The 27183-nt window shown below is 38.5% G+C and overlaps 2 protein-coding genes across 5 annotated transcripts; one reads left to right on the top strand and one right to left on the bottom strand.

Annotated features, from left to right (window-relative positions):
• Positions 1-79: 79 nt before the first annotated feature.
• LOC112575729 (cell division cycle 7-related protein kinase-like) lies at positions 80-7350 on the bottom strand. Its single transcript, XM_025257730.1, is given in 13 exon segments — positions 80-1047; positions 1050-1148; positions 1473-1622; positions 1918-2000; positions 2446-2870; positions 3077-3277; positions 4125-4263; positions 4460-4602; positions 4870-4963; positions 5640-5775; positions 6055-6147; positions 6562-6659; positions 7201-7350. Coding segments are annotated over 13 exon segments (1803 nt in total). The 5' UTR covers positions 7203-7350; the 3' UTR covers positions 80-907.
• Positions 7351-7413: 63 nt separating this feature from the next.
• Positions 7414-26688, top strand: LOC112575814 (WD repeat-containing protein 46-like). 4 transcript variants are annotated; one of them, XM_025257843.1, is made up of 16 exons: positions 12903-13195; positions 14103-14705; positions 19987-20172; positions 21575-21652; positions 21825-21931; positions 22191-22278; positions 22445-22506; positions 22704-22808; positions 23002-23152; positions 23587-23722; positions 23978-24077; positions 24333-24486; positions 24901-25045; positions 25249-25343; positions 25727-25819; positions 26121-26688. In XM_025257843.1, exons 2-16 carry the CDS (start codon positions 14148-14150, stop codon positions 26256-26258), a joined length of 2196 nt encoding a protein of 731 aa, XP_025113628.1. In that variant the 5' UTR covers positions 12903-13195; positions 14103-14147; the 3' UTR covers positions 26259-26688. The 4 variants fall into 4 exon arrangements, with proteins under 4 accessions (XP_025113630.1, XP_025113628.1, XP_025113629.1 ...); XM_025257844.1 differs by having other exon boundaries at positions 12903-13205; XM_025257845.1 differs by lacking the exons at positions 12903-13195; positions 14103-14705 and adding an exon at positions 7414-7571.
• Positions 26689-27183: the final 495 nt, after the last annotated feature.

Here is a 27183-nt window from a genome sequence, read left to right as displayed (position 1 = left end):
TGGCAGCGATTTTTTTTCTACTAAAAGCACCTAGAAGCATGAATACCAAAAAAACAAAAAAAAACAAAAAACACACAGCTGAGCAGTTGAAATAAACCGATTTATTTGGATTACAAAATTTAATGAAAACAAGTAATGAAATTGCCGAGAGTACATGGATAAATAATGCTAGACACACATGGCTCAGCGAATTTCAGCACATCTCGGTGGAAGCTTTAAAATTTATATTAGCCTCCATCTGGGCACCACCTTTCTAATGTGCCGACATCGAAAAAGATAATTTTTTTTAACTAGATTAAATTCTTGCTGCAAATGGCCACAAGATCCTGGTCACCTGCTTCATTCAATTTTATCAAAATTGCTATTTGAAGAAGGGAAATTTATAAACAGTTAAAAAAAACTGTAATTATGAACGGCATAATATTTTTAAAATGCTGACCAGAATATATTTATAAATCACACGAAGTTCTTGTGCCTCCTAGATACCCAGGAAATATAGGCACAAGCATCCAATGGACAACCCACGCACACATTACAAAAAAAAAAAAAAAACCAAACAACTGGAGCTATACACCTGCGTAATTCACTACGCGTGACTATTTATATTTTTACTGGAGGTCTTCCATTCACTCGATCCCCACACAAAATCTTCCTGATAAACGTTATTTTCCAGTTTTCCCACAAAATCGAAGGAAATGTATTAAGCTTCCCTGCTGTTGTGGCTAAAACTCATATCCACCTTCCAGCCACATGCCTGAACCCAACCTCACCCTAAACTTTTAAGCTTAGCCTCAGTCCCTCTAGATGAGCACACACACGCGCGATCACAAACTCACTCATCCATATCTCATATTTTTACCTTCTCCCTCCCCATCATTCACATTCCAACAAGATACCCCACCACAGACTAATTAAAACTGCACGAGAAAAAGCTATGCTGCAAGGCATCCTTTGCCGTGATGCGAGTGCGAGGGTTGGGATCAAGCAGACGCTTCAGCAGATCGATTGCAGCGTCTGGAATTTCCGGCCATTGCTGGGGAACCTCGTGCCTGGGTTCTCCGTTCCATGGTCTGGGCAGCTCCGAAGGTGGGTACAAAGGCGCTTTAGATCGAGCGCTCTTGTCACTGGTCGGCATGTCACAACTTTTCCTGAATAAATAAAATGCAGTGAAATTTTAAGAACAGCTCCAAATACAGTCAGTAAAGCAAAACAAACCCCGGATAACCAGTTGACCACAAGTCTGCCAAACTTTTCACGTGATGGTTAAATAAACTGCCAAATTTGTCACACATTTGTCTGGTTAAGAAAGGCCTTTATTAACCCACTACTTCCATAACTCTCTTATACATATGCATGTATTTGCATTTAAATGCACATGAAAGTTAGCCAAATATTGCATCCAAATGCCATGTATCTAAGCATTTGACAAAGTGACCATATTTTACTTTCACTCTTTCAAATACAATTCTTACCAAACTCTCTTGCAGCATGATGTATCTCTTCTGTGCCAAGAAGACTTATAATCTGACAAAGACAAACTAGGTCATCGCAAGCTCTGAAAAATGGGTACCGCCCAGACAGCAAAGACAGGAATATAACACCAGCTGACCAAATGTCCACAGCTGCAGTCATTGCAAAAAAAAAAAAAAAAAAAAAGTACAAACAATTAATAAAAATTAAAAGCACGTTTAACTCTATCAAAAATGTGTTATTTCTTTAAAAAAAATTAGTTTATACTTTTCACTCGAGCGCTTTGTCTTTATAATTGATAAATCTTATTTATGACCTCAATGTAATATCCTTTTTAAATTTTGCTCTTGAAAGCTCGAATTTTGCAGAAATAATGATACAGCAATTATTTGACTAGCCTTCTTTTTGCATAAAACTTGTCATCAATGATCGAGCTAGGATCTTCACCTGTGGTTTGATGAGGATGTTTCATCAGCACCTCAGGAGCACGAAAGCCTGGAGTACCTGCCCTTGGTGCCGACTGATGGGCCCTGTGAAACAGAGAAAGAATGCAAAGAGTAAGGCAACAATCACAAGCGGCCACAGACGCTATACATCCATGCTTAAAGGAACTAACATAAATGTTGAAACAATCTAATTATTCTGATTATCCTTGAAAATAAGTGTAATTATTCCCCATATCCCCTCTTAACCTCAGCAATCACTTTTTTGTTTTTGCATTGTCTCTGCTACAGGATGACGATGATATTGGTCCTAGTTTGAAAGCAACATTTTAATAACAGCTTGTATTTTACTGCTAAAATACTAACCAGTACTTGTATACAAAAACCAACATATCTAATGTCAATCACATTCTCTATCTTTTAAAGTACATATCAAAACAATGACACATGGCAGTCACTACTGTCTTCCATTTCTTTAAATTTTCATTCACAAGATGATGGTTCCATTCACATATGGCTGGCAGTGCCTTACCTGGCCAGACAGATGCTGCAGATTACTGGGCGGCCAAAGCACTGGCACAAAGACAGAGTTCCTGGTCGGTGCTTTCTAGATTTTGGAAGAGGGAGATGGTTGATACTACCGATGACTTTTTTTTTTGGTCCTGCCTCTTCATGTAGCCTCTTGGCCTGGTCAGGAAGTGTAACGCACTGTCCATACTTCGAAAACCCATGAGATGCAGTTGACATTTTTTGCTTTGGTGACAATGACGAGGTAAGGCTTAGCTTGCTAGATGCTGGAGGCAGCTCTGGATTTACCCCCCTTTTTCTTGGAGGTAGCCTCCATGGAGGCGGTGGTGGAGGAAGGAGTTGTGCATCTTCATTTGGCTTTCTTCGGGTGATATTCTGACCTGTCGATGAAAGAGAGCAGTTGTAGTGCAAAAAGCAAGAAAGACAATACTTATCAGTAACCAAAGGCTCCAAGTTTAGATGACTAACATCTACATCTCAGCATACTGCTGTCTCTTGTCTCGATAATGAAATGCCCTACTGATTTAGCCATCATTTTTTGTTTTGCACTTAAACCATGTAGCGAACAAAACTATTAACATTTACAAGGAAAAATTAAACAAAAACCCTACCGTATGAAAATGTTAGAACAATACCTTCTTGTTCGGGGAAATAACAGAAGCTTTGCTCGGAGACAAGACTACACGCCTCTCTTGGCTCTTTTCAAGAACTTTCGCTGGAAATGTGGTTGGAGACCTTTTATTTAAACCCTCCTCTTTTGCTGCTCTTGCATTTTCAGTATGCTGCTCCATACTGCTGCTCTCAGGAACACTAAGTGCACTTATTTTTAATTTAGCCTGAAAATTTGAAAAAAAAGAGATGGGCAATGACATTCGTTTCTTTAAAATGCCAAGGAAGAAACTGTGTGCAATACAGTAAGCCTCTGATGTAAGATTAAAAAAGTAATCTTAAGTAAAGCAGTAGTGCAAAATCCCATTTCCAAGTGACAATTTAATATCACTCTTCAAGTATTCCAGATTCTGGTATATCAGAATGTAAACGTGCACTAAAAATGCACCTTTCCTAAAACCATTTCACACTATGCTAGTTTTGCAATATCACATTCTTCTCAGCTCTTGTTCTTGTTATTTGGCGCCTCTTTGCATTTTCTGTATTTGGTTACTTTCTTCGTTACTACTGTTGTTTATTCTTTTATAATTAATACGGTATTTGTTTTTGTGTCCCTCGTATGCTGTCCAAGATTCATTCTTGTTTTCATGCGCTAAGAGCATGCTCCTTAGGAGTATGAGTATGTGCTTTAAAAATTTTGAATTCATTATTATTAAATATGCACACAAAAAAACCCACTATGGACTGCTGAAAATGCCAGCCTGAAGCTAGAAATCAGTTCAATTGCTGTATGCGTAATGAATTTCATGTTGCTAACTAAGAATGCCAAGGTCATTACTGAAAGCAGTGACTTCAAAGAAGATAAAAAAAAGCTACCATATTTGAATGATACAAAATAAAGATCAAAATCATCAGCTGACAAGCCAATAGGAAAAAATTAATTTGCGATATGCAAGACAAATTCTTTAAAAAATATCTTTATCACATCTTGTTAAGAAGTCTCGTGTTAAGAAGACCACAATTCATTGCTATTCTTAGAATCTGAAAAACAAAGAGCTTATGAAAAAAACTCACCATTGTGAAGTCCTTTCGTTTCTCCCCAAGGTGTGTTTTGTGCATAGGCAGATCCATCACAATAGGAGGTCTGTTTATATTCACCTTAAACAGCTTGACAGGTGCTTCATGGGCCAGGCCAAAGTCTACTAAAGAGTACCTAAAAAAATGATGGAATCTCAATAAAAACTTCAGCTAGTATTTCTACGGCACATTTCACTTCCTGATGCTCGTATATGATCACAGATTTGCTCTCTTACTCCACTACACCTTGCTTTCTATGTTCTTCCACTGACAATTTTTTTTAGCGTCCAGGGCATTTCAAGTGTAAATCAAACAACAAATCAGAAGCTTACTGTTTACTGATGGTGTTAAACAGGAAATTGCTGGGTTTAACGTCTCGGTGGATGATGTCAAACTGATGAACACGGCATAGAGCTACCAGCAGGTTTCGCATGTAGTCTTGAACATCACCGACTTCAAAATTTACTATATAGTCCTTCAAAACCAATGTAGCAATAAGTTTCATGTTCATCATTAAAAAAGCTGTATTGTATAAACATTATAGTATATTTAATTACCTCACACTCAGTCCAGCAAATCAGGTAACAATCATAATTAACATATCTACCATCATTATGTACTATCAGCAGCTGTAACGACTACTGCTTGGAAAATAAAAAGATAAATGCTATTAAATAATATTCTTGCAGGAAAGCAGAAATGCTATGAGTTAATGAGGTTGAAGTGATCCTGATGGACTTGCCTGAAATCTGTGGTGTGGAAAATACTTCATTATAATGACTATGTGGTCCTTGTGCCGCAGACACAGCTCCATGCCCATTACGTTTTCTGTGCCCCTGCCATGGACAGTTAAAAGAAAACATGAATTTTGGCCCTTGTTTTGCCAAAAATACTAGTATAAATTACATTACTGTAATGTCAAAATAAAAAATGTACAGAAAAAAGCCCTATTTATTCAACTGTTTTTTTTCTGCATGGCAAGGCCTAGTCGAACTGGGCTTTTTAAAAACTCTTCAAATCTTGTAGACACAAAAAATTATTAATTTGACTTCATGCAAATGATAAACCTAACCCCTAACAATTTTACCTGCGATGCTGCAACAAAAAACTGCCATGACTACATGGCTTGACATAATGTGAACATTCAAAGAAAGTATTCTTCTTCTTTTCCTAATCACCCCCAGCGAAGCATAGCGCTGCATCAAATGAGGTATGAGCACCTTTATTTTGTAGGAAGGAAGGAGGCCAAATTACAGCTAAATGTGCCAAGTCATGATCAAATTTTATTTACATTTTATCTTTTACTGGATATTCCATTACCGCAAACTTTGAAATGGAAGCATTCTCTTAAATCTAATTATAAATTACAACCGAGATTTATAAAAAATATGGCAAATGTGTCAAAACCCAATGAGCAGAAAATTAAAAATGCTGACAGTTAGAATACATTCTATAAAACTGATAAGTAGGATAAAAGTATACATATAATGATCTCATTAATCGAAAACTCACCCAATGACTTGAAGACATTTCAGCTCTCCCAAGATGCGGTAAGGGTGTGAAGTTGGAATAATGTGTTTCAGAGCAAACAAATCTTGGACCTCTGGATGATGTCGCAGCCGTGCCAAGAATACTGAGCTGAATGTGCCTGTAGAAAAATAAAAACTCTTATTCAATTCAGTATTCTCTGGTTTATAAGTTATTCTTTCCATCTTTTGCACCTTGCTGTTGATTCTTCTCTATCAATATGGTCAACATTATGCTGTAAATTGCTGTTACTTACGCTGCCCAGATTATGTAAGCCCAAAATATAGTTAACTGCACGCAAAAAAAGGTTTTTTATGTTCTCCAGTGCAAACATGAGAAATGCATGTATTTTATTAGCCTAAAATAATGGTAATGCATCCAAGTAAATTTAAGCCTCCACCTTCTCCAATTTTGTTGAGAATCTTGAAGTGCTGGTGGACTTCAGGTACATGGTGATACAGACCATCTATTTCTTCTTGGACATCTAGAGGTACTGAAAAAGCGAATACAAAAGAATCGATGTAAAAACTGCACAGCATATTAAACACAATTTACATCTACTGTTGTTTTTTTTTCACATCACCTGATATCAAGCAATCATATCATTAAAAGAAATGTGGAAAAAAGAATGTTTTAAGTGTACATCACCTTTACATATAATTGCAGTTAAGATACCTAATATACATGGGTCAGATATTAATAAAGAAACAGTACAAAATACTTAGTAGTTTTACAGTGTTCTTTTACATTCTGAAAATCATGTAATACATGATAAAGAGAGAACATTACTTTCAAGTAATATTAAGATCAAAAGACCATGTACAAATATTTTAAGAATGTTTGTTTGGTAAATGATTTGCCTTCCGAAATGTGAGGAGAGATTGTGTTTTAAACATCCGATACCTACACAGTGATTCCTGCTCATTGTGTCTTTCCATTTCCATCGTCGATGATATCTGTTCCGTATCTGTATCCATATCCAGGAAGTGGGAACTTTGTAACGTCCTCTTTGGAAAAACATACAAAGTATGGTTTCTAAAATAAGTCATATGACTAAATGATCATACCATTAATATATCTTATATGTTCTCATTTTGCGGCCATTGTGTAACATTTACACAGAATGTAAGCAACCCTTCATCAGGTGTTTTGTGCCTCATTGTTTTCCTAAGTGTCCCACCTTGTCTGGTTGAAACAAAGAGGCATAAGATTCATATACTTTCATAAAATTTAGAATGGGTATAACTGTACTCAAATGCCATCAGCAGCGTTATTGGAATCTTTGAACTTCTCCTTCTGCCCTGACACAGTTGCAACTCAACAGCACTTTCTCTTTGTATGCCCTGAATATACGAACCTTCGTAAGCTGTTCATCTCTAAAAAACCACTCTAATCACCCTTCCCTTTTCCATTTCACACTCTTGATGTCAATGTTCAATGAGGGTGATATCGTGGCAGGTATACATACAATACAATACACATACTTAACTATAAAATAATACATTGCGTTAGTATCGCTGAATAAGCATCGAAAAATAAAACTTACATCCAAGTCCGACCATCAAATGCTGCACTATTTGTCCGTAAGCTCACAAAGTACTGGAAATGAACGCTAAAACAATTCTAACTAAAACAAATTCGCTCTAGTTTAAATTTCTTTACTTTGGCAAAAGGACGAATTTGGCGGGTTTTGATCTACTTGTACAAAACTTGACCAGACGTCGGATTAGTTTTGTATATTTCGCTAACGCGTAGTGTTTGGGATTTTGTCTGACGACCGGATGTAGACGACTTGGCTGAACTACACGTGTAGTTAAGGACTGTGTGTTTATTATTATTTTCATTAATTTTAATCATTCCGGATCTCAACCGACGAAAATGAGTGATCAGAAACAAGAGAAGGGGAAACCACAAAAGGTGAGAACTTTTAAAAGTTAATTTATTTCTAGCCGTCCACGATCTAGACTATTTCATCTCGTCTGTTGACTTTCGTTCGTTATTTGAGCAATGGCAGATTAAGGTAGTTGCCAGCTTGTGACATGAAATAAACTACTTTCATTGAACCATATAATGTCCGATCACAGAATTGATTCTGCAGCCGAAAAATCGTTCATTCCTATACCTAAAGTTTTTTCCTATGCATTCTCATAGTAAATATAGCCATAGTAAAAAAATAATAATTAAAAAAAAAATGTTTTGATAAAGTCACGTACTGTAACATCAGCGATAAACGCTAGTTACACAACCACACTTGCCGACAACAGAGTCGGATTTTGTACCATTTAATGTTCACAGTTGTTACATGCTATATTTCTGAGAATACTGTTCAAAGTTTTGTGGTCCTGTTCGTAGAATTTTAAACTAGTTTTTTTATCACATTTCCAGATTCTTGAGTTGTTCACTAAGAAATTTGTTGTATTTGTTGTGATTCACAGGTACACCTGTCTTGTTGCTGTGGGTCATTGGGTTAGGGTGTACCTATCTATTTTATATTATAGATAAGATAATGTACAGCTGAGAGGTATGTTTAGTCATTCTGGTAACTTAAAGATGTGTGCATTACCTAAAAAGTATGAATATTGTACAGAAAACATTTTCTTGCCATCAAGCCCTAGAAGTTCTTCTATGATCACAGTGCTTGACTGGCTCATTTCCAAAATGCTTTGTCCCTTTTAGTTGTAACTCATACAGTGTATTCCCACTAAGGCTTTATGCCCTTTACAATCTTTGTACCCAGCACACACACAAACACAAGAAACACATACACAGAAAATGACATGCATACTCTCGCTTTCAGTCTCTCTCACACACAATTCCCAACCATATGGTATACAGCAAGAGTGGGAGATGCCCTCTGCATATCAATAGCATAATAAGAGCTGTAAAATACTGGTCAAAACTATATACCATGGACAGGTCAAGATTCCCAAACGAAGCTTATAACATGCAGCTAAATTTAGGATTACTTTGGGCAAAGACAATAGAAGATACTCTGCACCGTGACTACGGATTTAGGCACGTGTGGGAACAAGGTGGGGTAGGAGATGGCAGGGCTTTTATCTTAAAGCTCAAACAAAGACCGAAAGACAACTTTGTACAAAAATTGTCAGACAAAATGCAGACTAGTGATATACTAGACTCAACCTACAGTCAGTTTAAAAAGGAATTTGAACCAGAAAAATATCTTTCAGTATTAATCATAAAAAGTTCAGAAATACTCTAATACGATTTAGACTAGGAATTAGCAAAATAAACATTAATTACAGATATTCTAACACTTTGATCAAAACTGCCCTTTTTGCCAAGACAAAGCAAAAGATGAAGACCATTTTCTGCTACAGTGTCAAAACTATGTTGATATCAGGGCAAAGTATCTCGCACCCCTGATAAACAGTGGGCATACCAGCAGACGACGTTCACTGTGTTGTTGTCTAGAGGGAAAACAATATCAGAAATGTAGCCATGTTCATTTTTTATGCTTTAAATAAGCCCAACGGGAACGTTGGAAGTACTGGACAAACACTGTGACCCCATGTGGTTGGACTCACAGGACTGGCCAAAATGGACAGCAGGCTTGGGTCGATGGCCTAATAATGTGCGTATGTGAGCACATGGGTGCATGCGTAGGTGTAGGTGTGGAAGATGAGAGAGAGGGCTAATGAAAAATGGTTTCTATGTGAGTGGAGTTTGCACGAATGCACATAATATGTGTGTGTATACCCGCGATCTGTATATGGAAGTTAGAGAGAGAAAGGGCAAACGAAGAATGGTTGGCATGAGTGTAAGTGCTATGCAATGAGTGGTTGAAACGATACGAACGTATTTATGCACTTCATGTAATTTTTATCTTCTGCCTGTGTATGTTCTAAGGCCGATGATGAAATGTATACCACGCCTTGCTTTGAAAGGTCGTCAACCCATCAAATAAATAATTCAGTTCTCTCTCACTCACACACACACAACTAAAATTGCAAAGCAGAAACATAAAAAAATGTATACATTTTACAACAATCAAGTGAAGCATAATTTTAGGAAAATCCAACAAAACTGTTTGCTCTAAATTGATATAAGTTTACTAACAACCAGGTTTTAGCGTTTGACACGTTAGTAAAAGTGTCAGTCTTTTACCTGATTAAGACTAATATAAGAATTTCCATAATTTTCCTCACTTTGCATCTTTCATTTTCTTGTTAGCATGATTTATTAGGCGGTTGCATCTTTGGCAAAAACAAGTCTTGGGTCTTGGACTTCCAAAATAGCAGACTTCTGCATTTCCACATATGAATATAATAAACTCTGGTTCAACGATGCTGTGTCTGTGACCATTACTGAATTTTACTAAGGATAAGTACATTCTTGTTCCTATTCACCCCCAGTGGATCATAGGGACATAACCGCTGCCTGCAATTGGACCCTGGTTCTGAGCATCCTTTTCCAGTTGGGACCATGTCATGCCAGCTGTCTCTGCGGAGTATTTGTGTTAAAGATGCGGATCTTGGTGTGTAAAGATAAAGCCCTGGAGTTCTAGATAGGTCGTAGGTTGTGGAATGCAAACCTGGCTTTGTTTATTCGTCTTCTCACATCTTCATCTGTACCTCCCTCTTTGCTGACTATGCTGCCAAGGTAGGTGAAACGGCCAGACTCTGTAATACATTCTCCATGTAGTTGGAGTGGGGCAATCTTGCTTGTTGTTGACCAGCATTACCTCTGTCTTCTTGATGTTGATGATCAGGCCAGTCATCACTGCTTCTTCTGCGAGCCAACTGAGCTTTACCTGTTCGTGTTGTTGCTTGTGGGACACCAGGCTGATGTCATCTGCAAAGTCGAGATCCTCAAGTTGCCTGGCAAAGGTCCACTGAACGCCTGTGTTGCTGTTAGAGGTTGTTCTCCTCATGATTCAGTCTATGACGACCTTGAAGATTGTCGGTGAGAACATATACAACCTTGCCTCACTCCAGTCCTCACTGCGAAGGGGTAAGTCAACTTTCTTTGTGGATCACATGGCATGTCGAGTCCTCATATAGCTGTTGGATGATGGCAATGAAATTTGGTGGAAATCCGTAGTGCTACATCAGTTTCCAAATGGTTTCCCTGTCTACGGATTCAAAGGCCTTCTCAAAATCCACAAAAGTTATGCATAGTGGCGACTGCCATTCGATGGACTGTTTGATAATATTTCGAAGTGTAGCAATTTGGTCTGTGCATGATTTTCCCTGCAGAAAGCCTGCCAGTTTTTGCCTCAGTCTCTTGTCTAGGGCATGCTTTAGTCCAGTGGTTCTCAACCTGTGGGGCACGACATGCTTACAAGGGGGGCGCGAAGGTGGTCATTTTTTTAAAGTTTCTTATACCGGTATTAGTGAAATTAGCTTACATTGCTGGCTAAGGGGGGCGCGCAGACGTACCTTTGTTCGTTAGGGGGGCGTCACAAGTAAAAGAACCGCTGCTTTAGTCTCTCCAGGATGATTCTGGTCAGCACCTTGCTAGGAATGGAAGGATAAGTACATACATAGCTTCAATTTCAGAAAAAAATTTTGGTTTGCTCAATTTTTTAAAATCATTTATTCCTTTCCCCAATTTCAATGAAAATGGACCCCATTTATTTTGAGCTTTCGGTGCTTGCATGACGGTTTTAGCGCTGTTAGCGCCTGTCACCAATACAGTCTTGAAGGTGGCTGCCCCATTCCTCTTTCTTTTTTTCTGCACGTGGCATTTGTTTACTGCTGGCTGCTTGCCTGATTTTATAGCCAATTTTGCTGCACGGCGTAAAACACCAATTCCCCCCCCCCCCCATTTATTTTCTTCTGAAGTTTTATTGTACAGTTTTCACCATTCATTCTTCATAAACTTGACTAATGCTGAAAGATTGACACTAATGCTGTGTTAGAACACAGTTCTTCTTCTTCGACATTCCAGGGAACATGCCTGTGAGACTTCTTGTTTTGTTGTTAGCAGGAAAAAGACTCTTTTCTGTGTGGTATATTACACAAAAATAAATTTATTATTATTTTATATGCATTTTGGCTTGTATCATTTTCTGTGTTTATCGTGAACTGGACGTCTACAGATTGTGACACTAACCTTTTGGTGTTTCAATATTCTCTTATCTCTGTCAGAAGAGGTGTGTAGTTTTTTTTTTTTTAACTGGGTGAACCATCAGCTGTGTGAATGGGAGATAAGCAGGGGAAAAGTGTTACAGTGACACGCTTATCTTTCTTTATCTTGCCATCATTCTGTTATCAGAGTTGCTTTGAAAAGCCATCATCCACAGCGTTAAATTATTGTCCTGATATATTAAAGGTTCATTAAATTTTTAATATACATTGACAAGGATGTTAACATTCTTTATTGTACTTTGCATTGCTGTTGAAATGATAAGTTATTAGTAATTTTGGGTATGTCCCTTTCTTCCCACTTTATCCAGGGCAGTCTGGTGGCGCAACAATTAGCGCTTGTCACCAATACAGTTAGGGTTGGCTGTCCTGGGTTCAGCGCTCGTCTTGAACATGCTGTTCTAGCTCTATATGTAGCATCTGTTTTGAGGGCTTGCTGCCTTGATATAGCCTTAGTTGCCTAAAACACCAATCCTTCCCCCTCCTCGTTTAGCTTTGTGTTTCACCATTATATGTCAGTGAGTAGCCCAAATTTGACATAGCAGCCTGCGTGTTACACTTCACTCATTGCAAGATAATGCTGTGCTGCTTCATTATGCTTCAGAGTAAGACGGAACTATAATTATATCTGTGAAATAAGCCAGCTATGAGATGGTTAGTCACAGCTTCTTATTGCTGTATCAGGTTCACAGGCATATCCAGCACATGCACAACATAGGGATGAAGTATTTTTATTATTTGTAATTTTTTGCAGTGCCATATTTAATCACCAGTTGACTTTGTGGTAGATCCAAATTAAAGTGTTGGTATTCAGTTCTCATTTTTCCTCTTTCTCATATGCACACACACTATGAGAGAATTCAACACACTGCATATACATATATAGATGCATATGTAGTGCATATCTCTCTCTCACACACAGCGAGAACATTCAACACGCTGCATAAATATATGTGTGTGTGAGAGAGAGATATGCACGCGCACGGACACACACACGTTTGTGCGTTCACCGTGTGAATAAGTGCAGTGTTTTCATTCAAGAAAACGACTCGAACAAAGAGATAAAGCTCTCGTCACAAACGGAGGTCAAAAAGTAAGCTCATGTTCGTCTATTTTTGCCAGCCAAGCTGTCTGTCGCCCCTGTACTCCCGCTGGGCTGCGCGGCAGGCAGTGGGTGCGTGTGTGCGGCTTCCAGCACGTTTCTCCCTCACGTTCGCTCACTCATCATTCCTGCTTGTCGACGCTTTGCGTCAAGCGCTCGTCGCATGCTGCATGCACATTGATGCATCGCTAAAACCGAGTCGGAGACGACTTCAAAGAGGATTTTTGTTAGGCTTCCCGTCATGATTCTGTTCAGCTGCACACGTGGCTGTGTGCGAGGAGTCGCCGAGCGTTGCAGGCAGGAGTGATTCGGCCTACTCTTGATAACAGGTGAGTGTTGGTATGTCTCCTTTTGTCTCTCTAGAAACCAGATGTAGGATAACAGATAACGGTCCCCCCTCCTCCCGGGATATACCATATGGGATCTCTCATAACGGGGGCTCAGCTGCAGAGGAATCATTATTTTGTATTTAAAAAAGTGAACGCACGTACACGCGACTCAAGTCACGCCTTGATTTTACCTCGTGTCAAAAGGTCAGATCAAAGACTGTATCGATCGTGAATTGGGATCAATAAAGTTGTATTGTATTTGAAGCAGATTACTACACAGTGTAAACTAGGGGCTTGAGGTCATTAAGAGCAACATTTTTTCATTATGTTTACGCATGATGACCCCAAGACTCAAGAAGTGTGTAGAAGGTGGGAGGGGGATAAACAGAAACTCACCATCAAAACAAACACATTTTTTATTGTGTTCTCCGCTGTCTAAAATTCCTGATTTGCAGCAGCATATTACGGTCAAACAACGGACGCAGCTGTGCGTTTGAGAAGGGCTATATGTTAGGCATATGTTAACGAGGGGATTCATACTAATTTTTTTTTTTTTTGTTATTTATAACTTTATAATTTAAATACGTTCTTATTAAGATATTTTCATGCAAAGTTTAGTTAACAGATTCTATTGACAAAGAAGTCTTCCTGTTGCAGTCACTGTAATTAAGTTTGGACTGACACTGCATAATTATGCAGCATTTAAAAATGATCTTGTCCTGTTTTATGGGGGAACTTTTATGGAGGCTCAGCCAAAAGGCACAGCGGTTAAAAAAATAAGCCAGCCTTGAAATTATAGACCTTTACCGTGTCAGTCACGTGACAGTAAATAAAAATAATAAAAAAGGAGAATAAAGAGGACGCTGTTGTTATATCAGCATTGACACAGGTAATATTTCTGTTACAGCCCTCGTCTCCTGACGTTATAAAGATTGCCCTACCTTTTACCACGATGTCCATGGCCGCCGCAGCGATGGAGGCAATCGAAGGAAGCCTCGGCGATTTTATCGACAACACCATCGTGCGGTGTGTTTACGAGTACGAGGTCCAGAGAAATGACAAGGACTCTTTAGTCAAGAGACACCTGGTGCAGAGTGTCCCACCTGTGAGCTCACCTCGTGGCTTTGCTGACAAGCACGAGGGTCGAAGGTTAAGTGGCATGAACAAGAACACTTGGGGCAAGGCCACGCAGCCTTGTCGACAAGTTTCTGGGATGCTGTCGTCTTCTGTGGCGGAACAATCGTTTAAAGAACAGACTTCAGTTATGCGACAGCCACCATCACCGGCGTTAAAACAGTCGACGTCGACCACACAGCTGTCGACGACAGGGTTACCGCCGTCGACGACCGCGTTACAGCAGTTGACATCGACGTCACAGCTGCCGACCACAGCGTTACACAGTTCAGGAAGTGAGTCGGCGACTCGCTTGGCATGTGAGCAGGGAACTGTTGTCCACGAGCAGTTCCCTGACTCCGCCGTTTCGACGTCTGAAAACCCAGCCTCCGAAAAGGTAAAAGGTGAAGGATTCCCGAAACAAAGCAGCATATCGCAAAGATGAAAAAAACAAAATAAAAATAGCTCTGGTCAACAAATTTTTCTAAATAATAAATAAGCTGGCACAGAGTCATGCTACTGAAATAAAACTCATATCAATTTTTATGTACTCAAAATGCAAAAGTAGCTTTTTTTGTAATATGCAATCATTATTGTGAACATTACGAAGTGCATGCTAATAGTAATTGACCTCTGGTTAACACCTGTACAAAAATCAAGTCATAGACTACGACTAGTTCTTTGCCTGTCTCTTGTACAGCTGTTCGGGATCATCTCTGAGGAGTGTGCAGCAGTAGTCAGTCAGCATGGTAGTGGAGAATTTTCATCTTTTTTTTTCATTGTTCCGATATCTTGATGAAAACGTTCGCCATGTTCATCACTAACCATACCACAGTTGTCAAGAATGAAGTCCAGGTGGTAATGAAGTGGATCTTTAGAGACCTATTGCAGCCAAGTTTCTTCATGTCTTCTACTAGTTCCTTGTAGTTTTCTGCCTCTAACATTCCCGAGAAAGTTTATAGACTAGGCGAAAAGCATTCCATGCTTGTTTCACATCAGCTTGCAGCAAGTTGTGGAACCGCTCATCTTTGAAGAGCTCTCGAATCTGAGGACCCACAGAAACTCCATCTAAAATCTTTGACTAGCTGAGTCCAGGGAATTTTTTTTTATGCAGGTATCGGAAAGCTGGCAAAGTCCGGTCCATGGCTTTCACGAAGCTCTTCATCATATCTAGTTTGATGTGAAGGGGTGGTAGCAGCATTTTGTGAGCCTCGACCAGAGCTGGTGCTGGGTATTCTTCTCCCCAACTGCTACAGTTTTGCGAGTCCATTCCTTCCGCAAGTAATGCATTTCCCTTGCTCGGCTATCCTACTCACATAAGAAGCACATAAGCAGTATTTTGTATATCCCTGCTGCAGTCCCTTTAAAAGGGGAACTATCTTCAAATAACCACAGAGGTGCCAGCTGTACTTGTTATACTCAATGGAATTCAGTGGCGGCTTTAAGTTATCTTAAGTCTCCTTCATGTGGACAGCAGGTGCTACTGGAAGAAATGGAAGATGGTTTCCATTGCTCCATTTTTGGAGTATTAAACGTAGGAATTCTGCCTTGTTCTTGGATAAGTCCAAATCACGAACAGGTCATCTAGTTCTTTCTGTGTTATTTTATGTGGGGTTGATGAACCCTAACCCTAACCCTGAACCACAGGGCAAATCTGGATCACTACATGCTGACTGACCAAGAGAAGGACAAGTTGGCTCACCCTCGTCCCCATCATAATATTTGAATCGTTCTTTAAAGAAGTTGAACATACAGACTCCGGGCATTCTGGCAAGGTATAACACGATGGGGTTATGACAGGGAAACTATCCAAAACAGGGTTTGAATTTCGTCTGAAATAGGTACAGATCGCAGTAGGGAACCTCGATTAAAACATATTTATAGTCCATTTCTAAATTTTATTTTAACATAGCAGTGTATTTTCCTGATAGTCTAATAACCAAGGCTACGAAAATAAGCTCCAGCAATTTAAATTATGGTGATCTGTACTCATTCTCAGCTCAAGGTATTAGAAACGTCGACATGTCACAGCACAGAGCACAACAACTGAATGTTAAAATAACAAAACGAAAGGAAATAAAAACTTAAGTATTTGATACACGGTCGTTGACAAATTTAGATCACACCCAACTTCAAGCCCAGTTCCCTGCCACATATTCGCTGTTCAGACATGCGTTTACATACTTATGTAGGCATACTTTTCATTCTGATTAAACACAGTGTCACTGCAGAAAGATATAAAATTGCATCGGGACTGTCAACCTAAACCAAATAATGAATACCATGTTGTCATATGCACGAAAGTGAAGAAGTACTTGCCAAATGCTCATAATGAAATGCAAACGGACATTGTTTATCACAGTTCTCTAAAAGTGCTTTTGACAGGAGATATTTCGACAGTTTATAATTTCCTCTTTTTTTGTCCTGACCGTCATGCATGAGCAGTTGTAGAAGTTGCGCGCGACCCCGAAACTTTCAATCTTTTCCCTTACATAATTGTTTGAAGAGTTGGGTAGGGGACCATCACGAGTGTGGTGATGACAGTCACAACAAAGAATGACCTCAAGATGATTTCATAGCCTTTCGAGAAATTGGCCCAGCGAGTGGCAATGAGTGTTGTAACGATCGTCATGGAGGCGCCGTCCATATATAGAATGTAGACCATGTCTCAGTCGCGGCAGCTGTCGCTGGTGTGCGAGGAAAGGCCTCCAACGAACAGTACACGTGATCCCGAATTTTAACACCGGTTATGTGGCTGTGATGCTGAGCTTCGAGGCTTGTTTGTGATGTGGTCTATGTAAGCTAGCCGCAGCTATGCTACCGACCCCAGTACCTGGCCTCGTAAAGTGCCTCTATCCTAGTTCCCCGCTACACGTCGGTGGTCGTGAACTTTAAAATGCTAGTCAAGCTCTTCCGTTTTTGTTTTTTTTTGCTTTTTTTTTTTTAATTCGGTTTTGTGACAGGCTGTTGTCAAAAGTTTAAGGCGAAAGACAAGTGATTTCTATTCATGCTTAGCTGTTGTTTTGTCTACCAACGACATGAAAACTAGGCTTTCTTATTGTCATTGTCTTTTTGTCCCGTTTTGTCTCTGTCCTTTGCTGTCACTTCTTTTTTGTTGCCTCTTAGACCTTCACACTAGTCTAGAGTCTCTCCCTCATGATACTCTGTCTCTAGGGGCTCTACTACTAACCAGACTAAAAGTCAACAAAAGTATGCTCGTCCTTAACATTTCTCTCAAGCTCAGCATTCCTATACAGAGAATTGACCTATTCAAGACGAGCCTGAAATATTCTAGTCGTAGTCTTTGGAACAACCTTCCCTCTGATGTTCAAAGAACAGAATCCAGTCTGTACAAGTTCAAAGTGGGACTTCCACAACGCCTTTTCCAAACCCTGTGATTACCTGCAGAGGCTTGCTATCTAGCTTAATCATCTACACTCACACCGACAAAACAAATATGTAACACATGTAACACCTCTCTAGCCAGAAACAACAACAACAACACTAAAAAATGTCAGTTTTAGATATCAACCACCGTGTTTCTACATATCATAATTTATGTTTTTTGTTGCCTTGTTTTTAATTAATGTTTTTATTTATTTTAGCTACTTAGTCCCAGTGCTTTATGTAAAAAAGCATAACTTTTGATTATTTACTGTTGCCGTCGTAAATAAAGATTTGTCTCTCTCTCTCACACATACGCGTTCGTGAACTCGTACGACTGTGCGCACAGATGGCATAAAGGTTGCATTCCATCCTCACACATTTTGAACAACATTCTCTTCATTTTCGACAGACTGGTGACACGTGTTCAGTGTCTCGGTCAATGGCGAACGTCTTAATATCCATAGAATGTTTTTCACTCAGATGTGTATGCGTTGTACGTTTGTCAAATCAGTTGCAAATATTTGCCTCGCAAATCACCACCTGACTATTTTTACTGAGGTCGTTCACCGGTCATGCCGTACTTTAGCGGGCGTGCACGCACATGAAAGTTTGCCCCACTTGTTTGGAGAAAGGAGATGGGTGGCTGATTTTGCCTGCGGCATACATGTCAGGCTTTCTTTTTCGATAAATAAGGGTGTGGAACTGTGCAGCCCTCCCCACCCACCACCCCGATGAGCATTTTAGAGATCAGAAAAATTGCCAGTGACTGCGCAGTGCAGGTTTGTTAACAGCCTCAGTCATGCAATTATACATTTAATTCATGTCCTGAGGGCAGTCTGGTTTAGTGTCAGCTTAAGAAAAAGTAGTTGTAGGAACATGAGTGCTGGTTTTGTATGCACGCCAACTTTCTCAGTCCTACTCTCAAGAGTGTGTGAAATGAAAAGTGATGGCTGGAGAAGAGTGAGCTGCACTTATTACAATGATTAAGTATGGAAGAATAAAGTTTCTCCCTCCACCACTCCATACTGAGCCTTACTGCCCGGAAGTAGATGCTCTCTTTTCTTATGTGCGTGCGTGTATGTATGTGTGTTTGTGTGTGCACACGTGTGTATGTGAGAGAGAGAAGGAGAAAGAGAGGCAGCAGGTGAGGAGAAGACTTGCTGTATCAGGTCAGATGTACTTTCTTCATGCGGAGCAGCAGGAGCAAGAAGCAAGGTGTGGACAGGGTTTTAGCAACATTCTAGTTTCTCACCTGCGAATACCACCTCGCTCTACCAATCGTTTTTGATCTACTTTTTTCTTCTTGCTCTCTCTTTCTTTCAAGTAACATTTTTTTTAACGAATACTTTAAGTACAAGGATTCCAAGGACTACAGTGTATAATGGGAGTAACACACTTTTGTCTGTTTCGCTTTGCTCGAAAGCATTTGTGATAAATGTGCTTAAGAAGTGCATCTGCATGAGTTGTTAAGTTTATGCCGCAGCTGCGACATCAACCACACAATAATAATATCACATTTCCTAGCACACTTTTTTTTTCAATCTACGAAACATGCCGCATGAGAAGTAAATAGAACATACCTCCATTATGCTTAACACCCACTGTGCAGCTAATGTGGCTATGTGAGTGTTCCTTTTCTAATGGTAAAACGAAAACTACTAATTATATTTTATATCTTTTTATCTGATGTTACAATCAGTAATTCTCTTTAAATAAACTTGATTTTTTTATGTAACTGATTTGTTCTTGTTAAACTTGTGATTAATGCAAAAGGAAGTTTTTTCCTAGAACTAATTTAAGAGATGAACCTGGAATAAAAAGAATGTAATTAGCAAGTGGTAAATTAATGACCAAAGTGGGGGACTGTGACTACCCAAGTGTTGTGTCTTTATCTGGTGTCAGAGGTGCCATGAAAAGGTTTATACTAGAAATGGTGATTTCGTGGCAGACAGTGCTGCAGAAAAACACATTTTTTACCAGTCTTAATAAATTGGAGTGAAATGCTTGATATAGGAGAGTCATGACTTTTGATATTATGCATTTAAATGTGCTTAATCTTCTGGTCAACTTTAAAATTTTCACCTTTATTGTGTGTGTGTCTGTGCACTCTTGGTAGTATATAATGACATGTCTTTACATGTGCTTAATCTTCATGTCAGCGTTAAAACTTTCATCTTTATGGTGTGTGTGTGTGTGTGTGTTCATGCATATATTTGCATGTGTGCTAAATTATCCTTTTTTTTGGGAGGAAATCTTCAAAATGAACACACATACTGTGTATGTTATTGCAGAAGCATCATAAAGTCAAACGGCAGCTGCAGCAAAGGTACTACAACTCACAAGCAGAAGAGGCGACACAGAAAGATGGGGCAAAAGATGCCCCCTCACAGGTGGTGGAAATCACCCCTAATCTTGAACGCTTCTCCCAAGGAGCAGCAAAGAAAAGATTTGCACAGTGGAAACATGGATTTCGAGATGTGAGTTGTTTTTCTTGATTGTTTGTTGGTACCTTTGTGTTTTGCATGTATCAATTATTTCTAGTGCAATGTTTAGTTACAGCTTACATTACCTTCTTCACGAAAAAGTCTTATTATTATTTTTTATATTGGAATCCCCTCAAAGGTACAGTCCTGCCACCCATACAACAATTAAAAATTGCGAAAGCATTAATTTGTCTATGTAGCCAGAAGAACATAAATAATGCATGTATTCATGCTCTCTAGTACAATATAAATTCCTATTTATCCCAGAAAACAATAAAGTAACTTGAATAGCTGTAAACTAATTATACCAGTACTAGCTAGACTACTGCATAATTGAACATCAACAAGTTGCCCAGTGTTGATAATGCCCCAGCTGAGCTGGTCAAGTAGGGTGGTGGGGAGGAAAGAACAAATGCCCTCACTGCTCTGTGCCAAAGAGTCTGGGAATTGAAAGAATAGACACAGTCAGTAGTTATACCCCTTAGAAAAAAAAAATAAAGATACAGCAAAGTCACCATCATCACAACTGCCTTTTTATCTTTATTACTGATGGAGGAGTTAATGTCATTTATGAAGTATCTTCACAAATTATACACACACAGATGTGCATGCACATGCACAAATAGACTAATAAAACCAAACGAATTTTTACCACCCAGAGCTTTATCAATTGCTTATCCTTTGGAAATTCATGAAAAGATAACATTGAACATTTGGAGGCCTGAACTTTACACTGAGGTACACAGCAACGTTGACAATCATTTTTGTTTTAATTGTAAGAGCTAACATATCAAAGAACCCTACACATATCAATGGCCGACACGAAACCAGAAGTGGTCTACCATCATCTTGGGGTGAATGTCACATGCACACATAATTCTCTAAAATCATCCATGTAGGCCACAGCCCACCAGAGGCATATGTCTGTTGCGTCATGTATTTGTATGTATCCTCTCTGTACTGTAATGGACATTTCTTGCTTGTCCTCGAAATTTATGTTAGAATTATGATTTGCTTGATATATCAATTTATGTCACTATAAAACAAGCTTATAGATTTATTGAACTTCAAGTTTCACCTGCGGTTGGCTTGGCTGGGCCAGATCAAAGGATTTTGTTCCCCAACTCTGGGTTAGACAGTGCCATGACAGGCCATGTATCTTAAATTTCAGCTGATTTTTAGAAAAATTTTCTCATGTCCAGTTCTCATGCTAAGTATTACATTGCATTTTATGCTGTTTTCTCTATTTTCTCTTTTCTGATTTTGAATTACTATTATTTAGTGTGCTCATTTAGAACTGATTTATTTGAGACTGAGAATGGGGTAAATTAGAAAAGAGAATGTATGTGAAGGATGTGAGCAGGAAATACAATCTGCTACATTTATTTGGTTATAGGTTGATCCTTATCCAGACGATGCTCCTGTTCCCAAGGAGAAAATGGTAAAATATGATCATGGAGCAGGAAGTATTCAGGTGAGGATAGCTAAATTCATCCTTTGAAAGGAAATGTGTTAAAAAGATTAAAAATGCAAGTGTATGTCGTGTTTTCAATTTCTCTTATACTCATTGTTTAATCTTAATGCAGTTTTTATTTGGCACTGCATGTCATCTTACAATAAATACTGGCTGGGCCAACATATTTCAGGTACCACGCAAAGGCCTGGGTGCTACTGTTCTCAAACACATTAAAGAAGACAGCCATTTTGCCCAGATACAAGCAGCTAAAGCAGAACAACTAAATGATGATGCAGGGTATGTGTTAGTCCCTGCTAAATGGAAATATTGCTTTGGTAGTTCCATTCATTGAAAGCTACTTGATTTTCTTTTGCTGCTTTTTGTAACAGATTTTGATATTATTTGGAAAATCTTATGAATAATAACATTCTCTAAGATTAACTAATTAGAAATGACATCTTTTATAGACAATACTTGAGTGTTTATTTTAAAATATTTTTCAAAGTTTGTAATTGGTTATCAGTGTTCGCAATATCAAATAATACGCTTGTTACAGGTTCCTAGAGGTTGAGGAGGGCGAGGATGCCTCTCGTCTGTCACAGCATGAGATTGCCAAAAGTGTGGATGTCACAAGTGCTACGAAGGTCAGTTTGAAACTAGAGGGCCATTTACCTGGTGTTCACATGCACACATAGATTACAGCAACATTGTCTTCAAGTTCTTTTTCCCTGGTGGTGTTGTTGTTGTTGTTGTTGTTGTTGTTGTTGTTGTGTTTTGTTTTTACAAATATGATGTTTCCACTTCTTGCAGTATTTTGAGCTCAACCTTCCACAGTTTGGACCATACAACATCAACTATTCACGCAATGGCAGGTAGGAATATTATCATGACTGCTAACAACATTGTCATTGGTGGCATTTTCATTATCATCCTCATGGTCATTATTATTTTGGGGGATCTTTGATGACTCTGTACCCAACATCAGTACAAAGAACTTTCCAATGAGCACTGTCTGTTCATCAGTTTGCTATACATCACCATTATCTTGCTTTTCATTTCTTTTGCATAGGCACATGCTGCTTGGAGGTGCTAAAGGCCACATGGCAGCTTTTGATTGGCAGACAAAAAGGCTGCTGTGTGAGTTCAACGCTATGGAAACAGTACATGATGTGAGGTAAGAGTCACCAGTGGGTTTGTGTAGGGGGTAACAGTGGTGTGAATACTTTTCTTCTGTTATGTTGACGATAGATAGTCAAATCTATAATGTAGTAGCTGATTTTTTTTTAAAGACGAAAAGTGTATTCTAAAAAAGTTAATCAGGTTTTCAATATATGCCAGTAGATATGAAATTTGAAACATTTTCACAGGTGGCTGCACCAGGAGACTCTGCTGGCTGCAGCACAGAAAAGTGGTGTTTATATATACGACAACCAGGGAATCGAACTGCATGCACTTACTGACCTGGATTCTGTACTGAACATGGAGTTTCTGCCTTATCATTTTCTTCTGTGCACAGCAGTATGTGAAATTTTAAAAAAAGTTTTCACTTTCTTTGTGCTCCACCACTAACCCTGTATTTACACATCTAATAATCAGAAAACTTTTACTCAATCATATCAGAGAACAAAATTAATTATAAGATATTTCTGTAAGAAATTGATCCCTCCTTTTAATTGTAAAAGTTCATTCATTAGAACAACAGATAGTTCTTGTGTATAAACTTTTTATGATAACAGTAAGTCTAGCTTTTGGTCAACAGGAAATGTTCAAGCCCTGCTGAAACTGGCACTTTACAAAAATTGCGTTAAAGGACAACTCATTAATTTTGTTAAATAATTAAAATGATACTCTTTGTAAGATAACTGTGTACCTGTATTTTTGGAATATGAGAAAGAAAAGCAAAAATAAACCTGTGGTAGACAACATTATGAATGATAATCATCATCTTCCAGAATGCAAAAGGATACATGGCATACACAGACGTATCAATGGGAACAAAGGTTTCTGGGTACAACACTGGAATGGGTAGGCTGAATGTGATGTGCCAGAATCCAGCAAATGCCATCATTCACCTAGGCCACTTCTCAGGTATATCTGAAGCTTCATTCATCTATGAATGTCATAGGTATATGCCAGGTTAGGGCAATATAAAAGGTTAACTTTAACAATCTTTAAAACCAAAGTTGAAATCCATAATTTTTTAGATTTGGATCAGCTTGGCTTGTATTGTGTTATATATTTATATGAGTTTTAAGGTACTAAGAATGCATTTTTTCTTGTACAAAAGAAGTGTAAAATAGCATGTGATATTTGAGCTTTTATTTTGTTCTGTTTCTTCTCTAGGAACAGTAACAATGTGGTCACCTAATGTAAAAGGTTCTCTTGTCAAAATGCTTTGTCATAAATCTGGCGTGACATCTGTTGCTGTGGACAATACCGGAAAGTAAGTATTCATTAACAGGACAAATCATGTCTACATTATGAAAATAATTTTATGCTGTTAGTTTTGGCATAAGAGAAATCTTGAACAAAGCATATTTTTTAATGCAAAACAACATTTTCCAAAACAATTTTTAAGTGCAGGTTTTGCCAACACTTGCAGTCCCAAACAGAAGACAAGAATGTAGGAAAGTTTATGAAACTGGTATGCTGATTTGTTTTACTGTGATTATAAATAGAAAGCCTGAATTATGTGCAGCTATATGGCCACGTCAGCCATAGACCGCAAGCTGCGTCTTTGGGACCTTCGGACCTATAAAATGCTTCACAGTTACAAATTGTCCATTGGTGCCAAGTCTATAGCATTCAGCCAGAGAGGATGTCTTGCTTTGTCTACTGGTAGCCTAGTACAAGTGAGAAAATTGAGTTGTTTGTAAAGCTTTTCTTTCTTATTTTTTTAACCCCTTCTCCTTCAAATCTGAATTTCAACAACGGAACCATCAGAGTGATGTTAAAGTGTGTGCATTACCTAGAATAATTACAGGACATATATCAGATGCCCTTAATCAGTTATAGCTAACTTTTTATAAATGTTAACATTTTGCTAAGGCTTGATTTAGAGTAGACAATTTTTTCAGATCACTGTTTATGGTAAATGTACAATAGAATATGTCTTAAATCAAGACTTCTATTCTGTTAATTTTAGCCATACAATTTTATTTATCCTTTATATATCTTTTTATTTCATTGGCAGGAAAAGTGTTTTATCTTCTAAATGTAATTATAATTACTTTTAGTCATAAACTATAGTCATAACTGATCCACAGATGTACAATGACATCTTACAAAACTCTGAGGGGCCTTTCCTAAACCACTTATGCTCTGGAGCAGTGCAGCGGGTGCAGTTTTGTCCCTTTGAGGATGTGCTTGGTGTGGGTCATCTGAAGGGATTCTCTTCCTTGATAGTACCAGGTAACTGATTTGCATGTTTAGCTTTTACACTTGCACAAAAGGAGTGGGGTGGGTGACAAGAATGTAATATTTGTGATTCATAAAATTAAAAAGCAACAATTACTGGTTGTGGAACTGGAACAAGTTTTTTTTGTAGTAAATGTAAGAATATAAATACAAGTTAAGAAGGTAGGTGAAGATAAACTTTATGCTGGTCTCTGCAGGGTCTGGTGAAGCTAACATTGATGCCTTGGAGGTGAATCCATATGCAACAAAGAAACAGCGGGCAAATGCAGAAGTCAGAATGTTGCTGGACAAGGTAAGTGTGATTTTGAAATTGTTGTTGTTCATCTATTACATGTTGATAGCAGCAGCACAAAAATATAAAGAGAAGTCCATGAGTTATATAGTATAATGGTGATGATGTTTATCTAACTTGACTAAATCTGCATCCTATTATTCAGTTCCTTTATTATCAAATAGTAGATCACATATACCGTATTGAATAGCTTGAGATGTCATAAATAGTATTTACAAGGTATGGTCAAAAGTGTATTTGGAAAACAAATTTAGTTTCCATTGGAGTACCTACATTACAACAGACTAATGCACTTAACAGACAAGAGCAGTTAGTGTATAAATGAAAGATCCAGGTTTATGAAGAAAGATGATGTGAGCAGCACTTTTCACTAACAATTTCAGATCCCACCAGAAATGATTAACCTGAGTACCAAAGTCACGGAAATTAGCAGCCAGCCTTCTCATAGTGGGCAGAAGCAGGTGCCAACACATAAAGTGAGTACATTTCAATATTGCGTGTCGAAGATCCTTAGGGCATCCCTTAAGGCTTGCTTTGTCCGCATATGTGTGTGTGTGTGCAGGTTCCTCTCTGCTGTATTGCTTCTATGTAGAAACTATACAAAACTTGATCAAACCTTTGTCCATATTCGTCTGCTTAAGAACAACCCATAGCATTGTGCCGTCACAAATATTTCTGTCATGCCTGTAAAGTGCTTGACTTGTAAATTCAAAAAATACTTTTGGGAAAAAAAAATGATAGCTTTGTTGATAGTCGATTGATTTTTCTTCTGCACAGAAGCTTGGGAAGAAAGAAAAGGAACAGGAGATGAGAGAGAAGGTGCGAGACACTCAGAACCGGAAGTTCACCCCGAAAAACGGCAATCGTAAATCAGGAAGTGACGCCATTTTTGATCGATTCAAAAAGAAGGAATAGAATGAAAAACAGTTATTGGCGTGGGAATCATTTTGTGCCGACGAAAAGCGAGGGACTTTGTTGAAAGTAAATGGAGAAAGGGGAAAGAGAGTGTGTGTATGCGTGCGCTTGTTTGTGTGAATTGCATTAACATCTGTGACGGGTTGAGAATAATAACAGGGCATTCTGCTTTTCTCAACAGATCTGTTTGGTATGGTGTGTACATTTTAACTGTAGGTTCTGTATAAAGTACCAGCTTCCAAGACTTTAAAGCCTTTTTTTTTTTTTTTGTTTTTTGTTGTTTTTTTTTTTTGTCCTCTGCATGGAGAATTTAGGCTTTGTCCAATGTTGTACAGATGACAAACAGCAGTATTCTATGAGGAGGAGCTCCATGTGTCTTTTCAGTCATGTTCATTTCTTTATCAGGGGAAATAAACGTGCTTAAATTCCTTTTGGTGCCATTGTGGGTCTGTGTGTTTGTGTAAATGGGGTCTGTCTGTGTGTGTGAGAGAGAGAGAGTGTGCACGTATACGCGCACTTTTCCTCTAGAATGTTGTGTATGAAGACAATAATTGTGTCACAAGTCGAAGAATGTAACTGAAGGAGAAAAAAGTGCATGTGATGTTTCCACTAACTACAAATCAGTGTCGAAAACTTTTTATCAGACTACGAGTTGCTAAAGACCCACCCCATTGCAATGTGCGCTTTTTAAAAAAAAATTTTGTTTAATATAAATTTTTAAAATGTTTGAGTCGGTTGGTGGTGTGCTTAACGCGAGAATCGGGTGAGATGTATTCACCTGGGTTCCTTTATGTCTGTCTCTCGATCTCACACTTGTTTGCAAAGTTGTCAGTGGTTTTTTCAGGGTACTTCAGTTTCCTCTGCCAGAGTGTGTGGCTCAGTTTGAACGATAATGAGGTTTATTTCATACCCGCTTAAAGTGTGG

The sequence above is a fragment of the Pomacea canaliculata genome, linkage group LG11 (genome assembly GCF_003073045.1).
Source record: "Pomacea canaliculata isolate SZHN2017 linkage group LG11, ASM307304v1, whole genome shotgun sequence".
Classification (NCBI taxonomy): Eukaryota; Metazoa; Mollusca; class Gastropoda; order Architaenioglossa; family Ampullariidae; genus Pomacea; species Pomacea canaliculata.
This window is presented reverse-complemented; position numbering and strand designations above follow the sequence as displayed.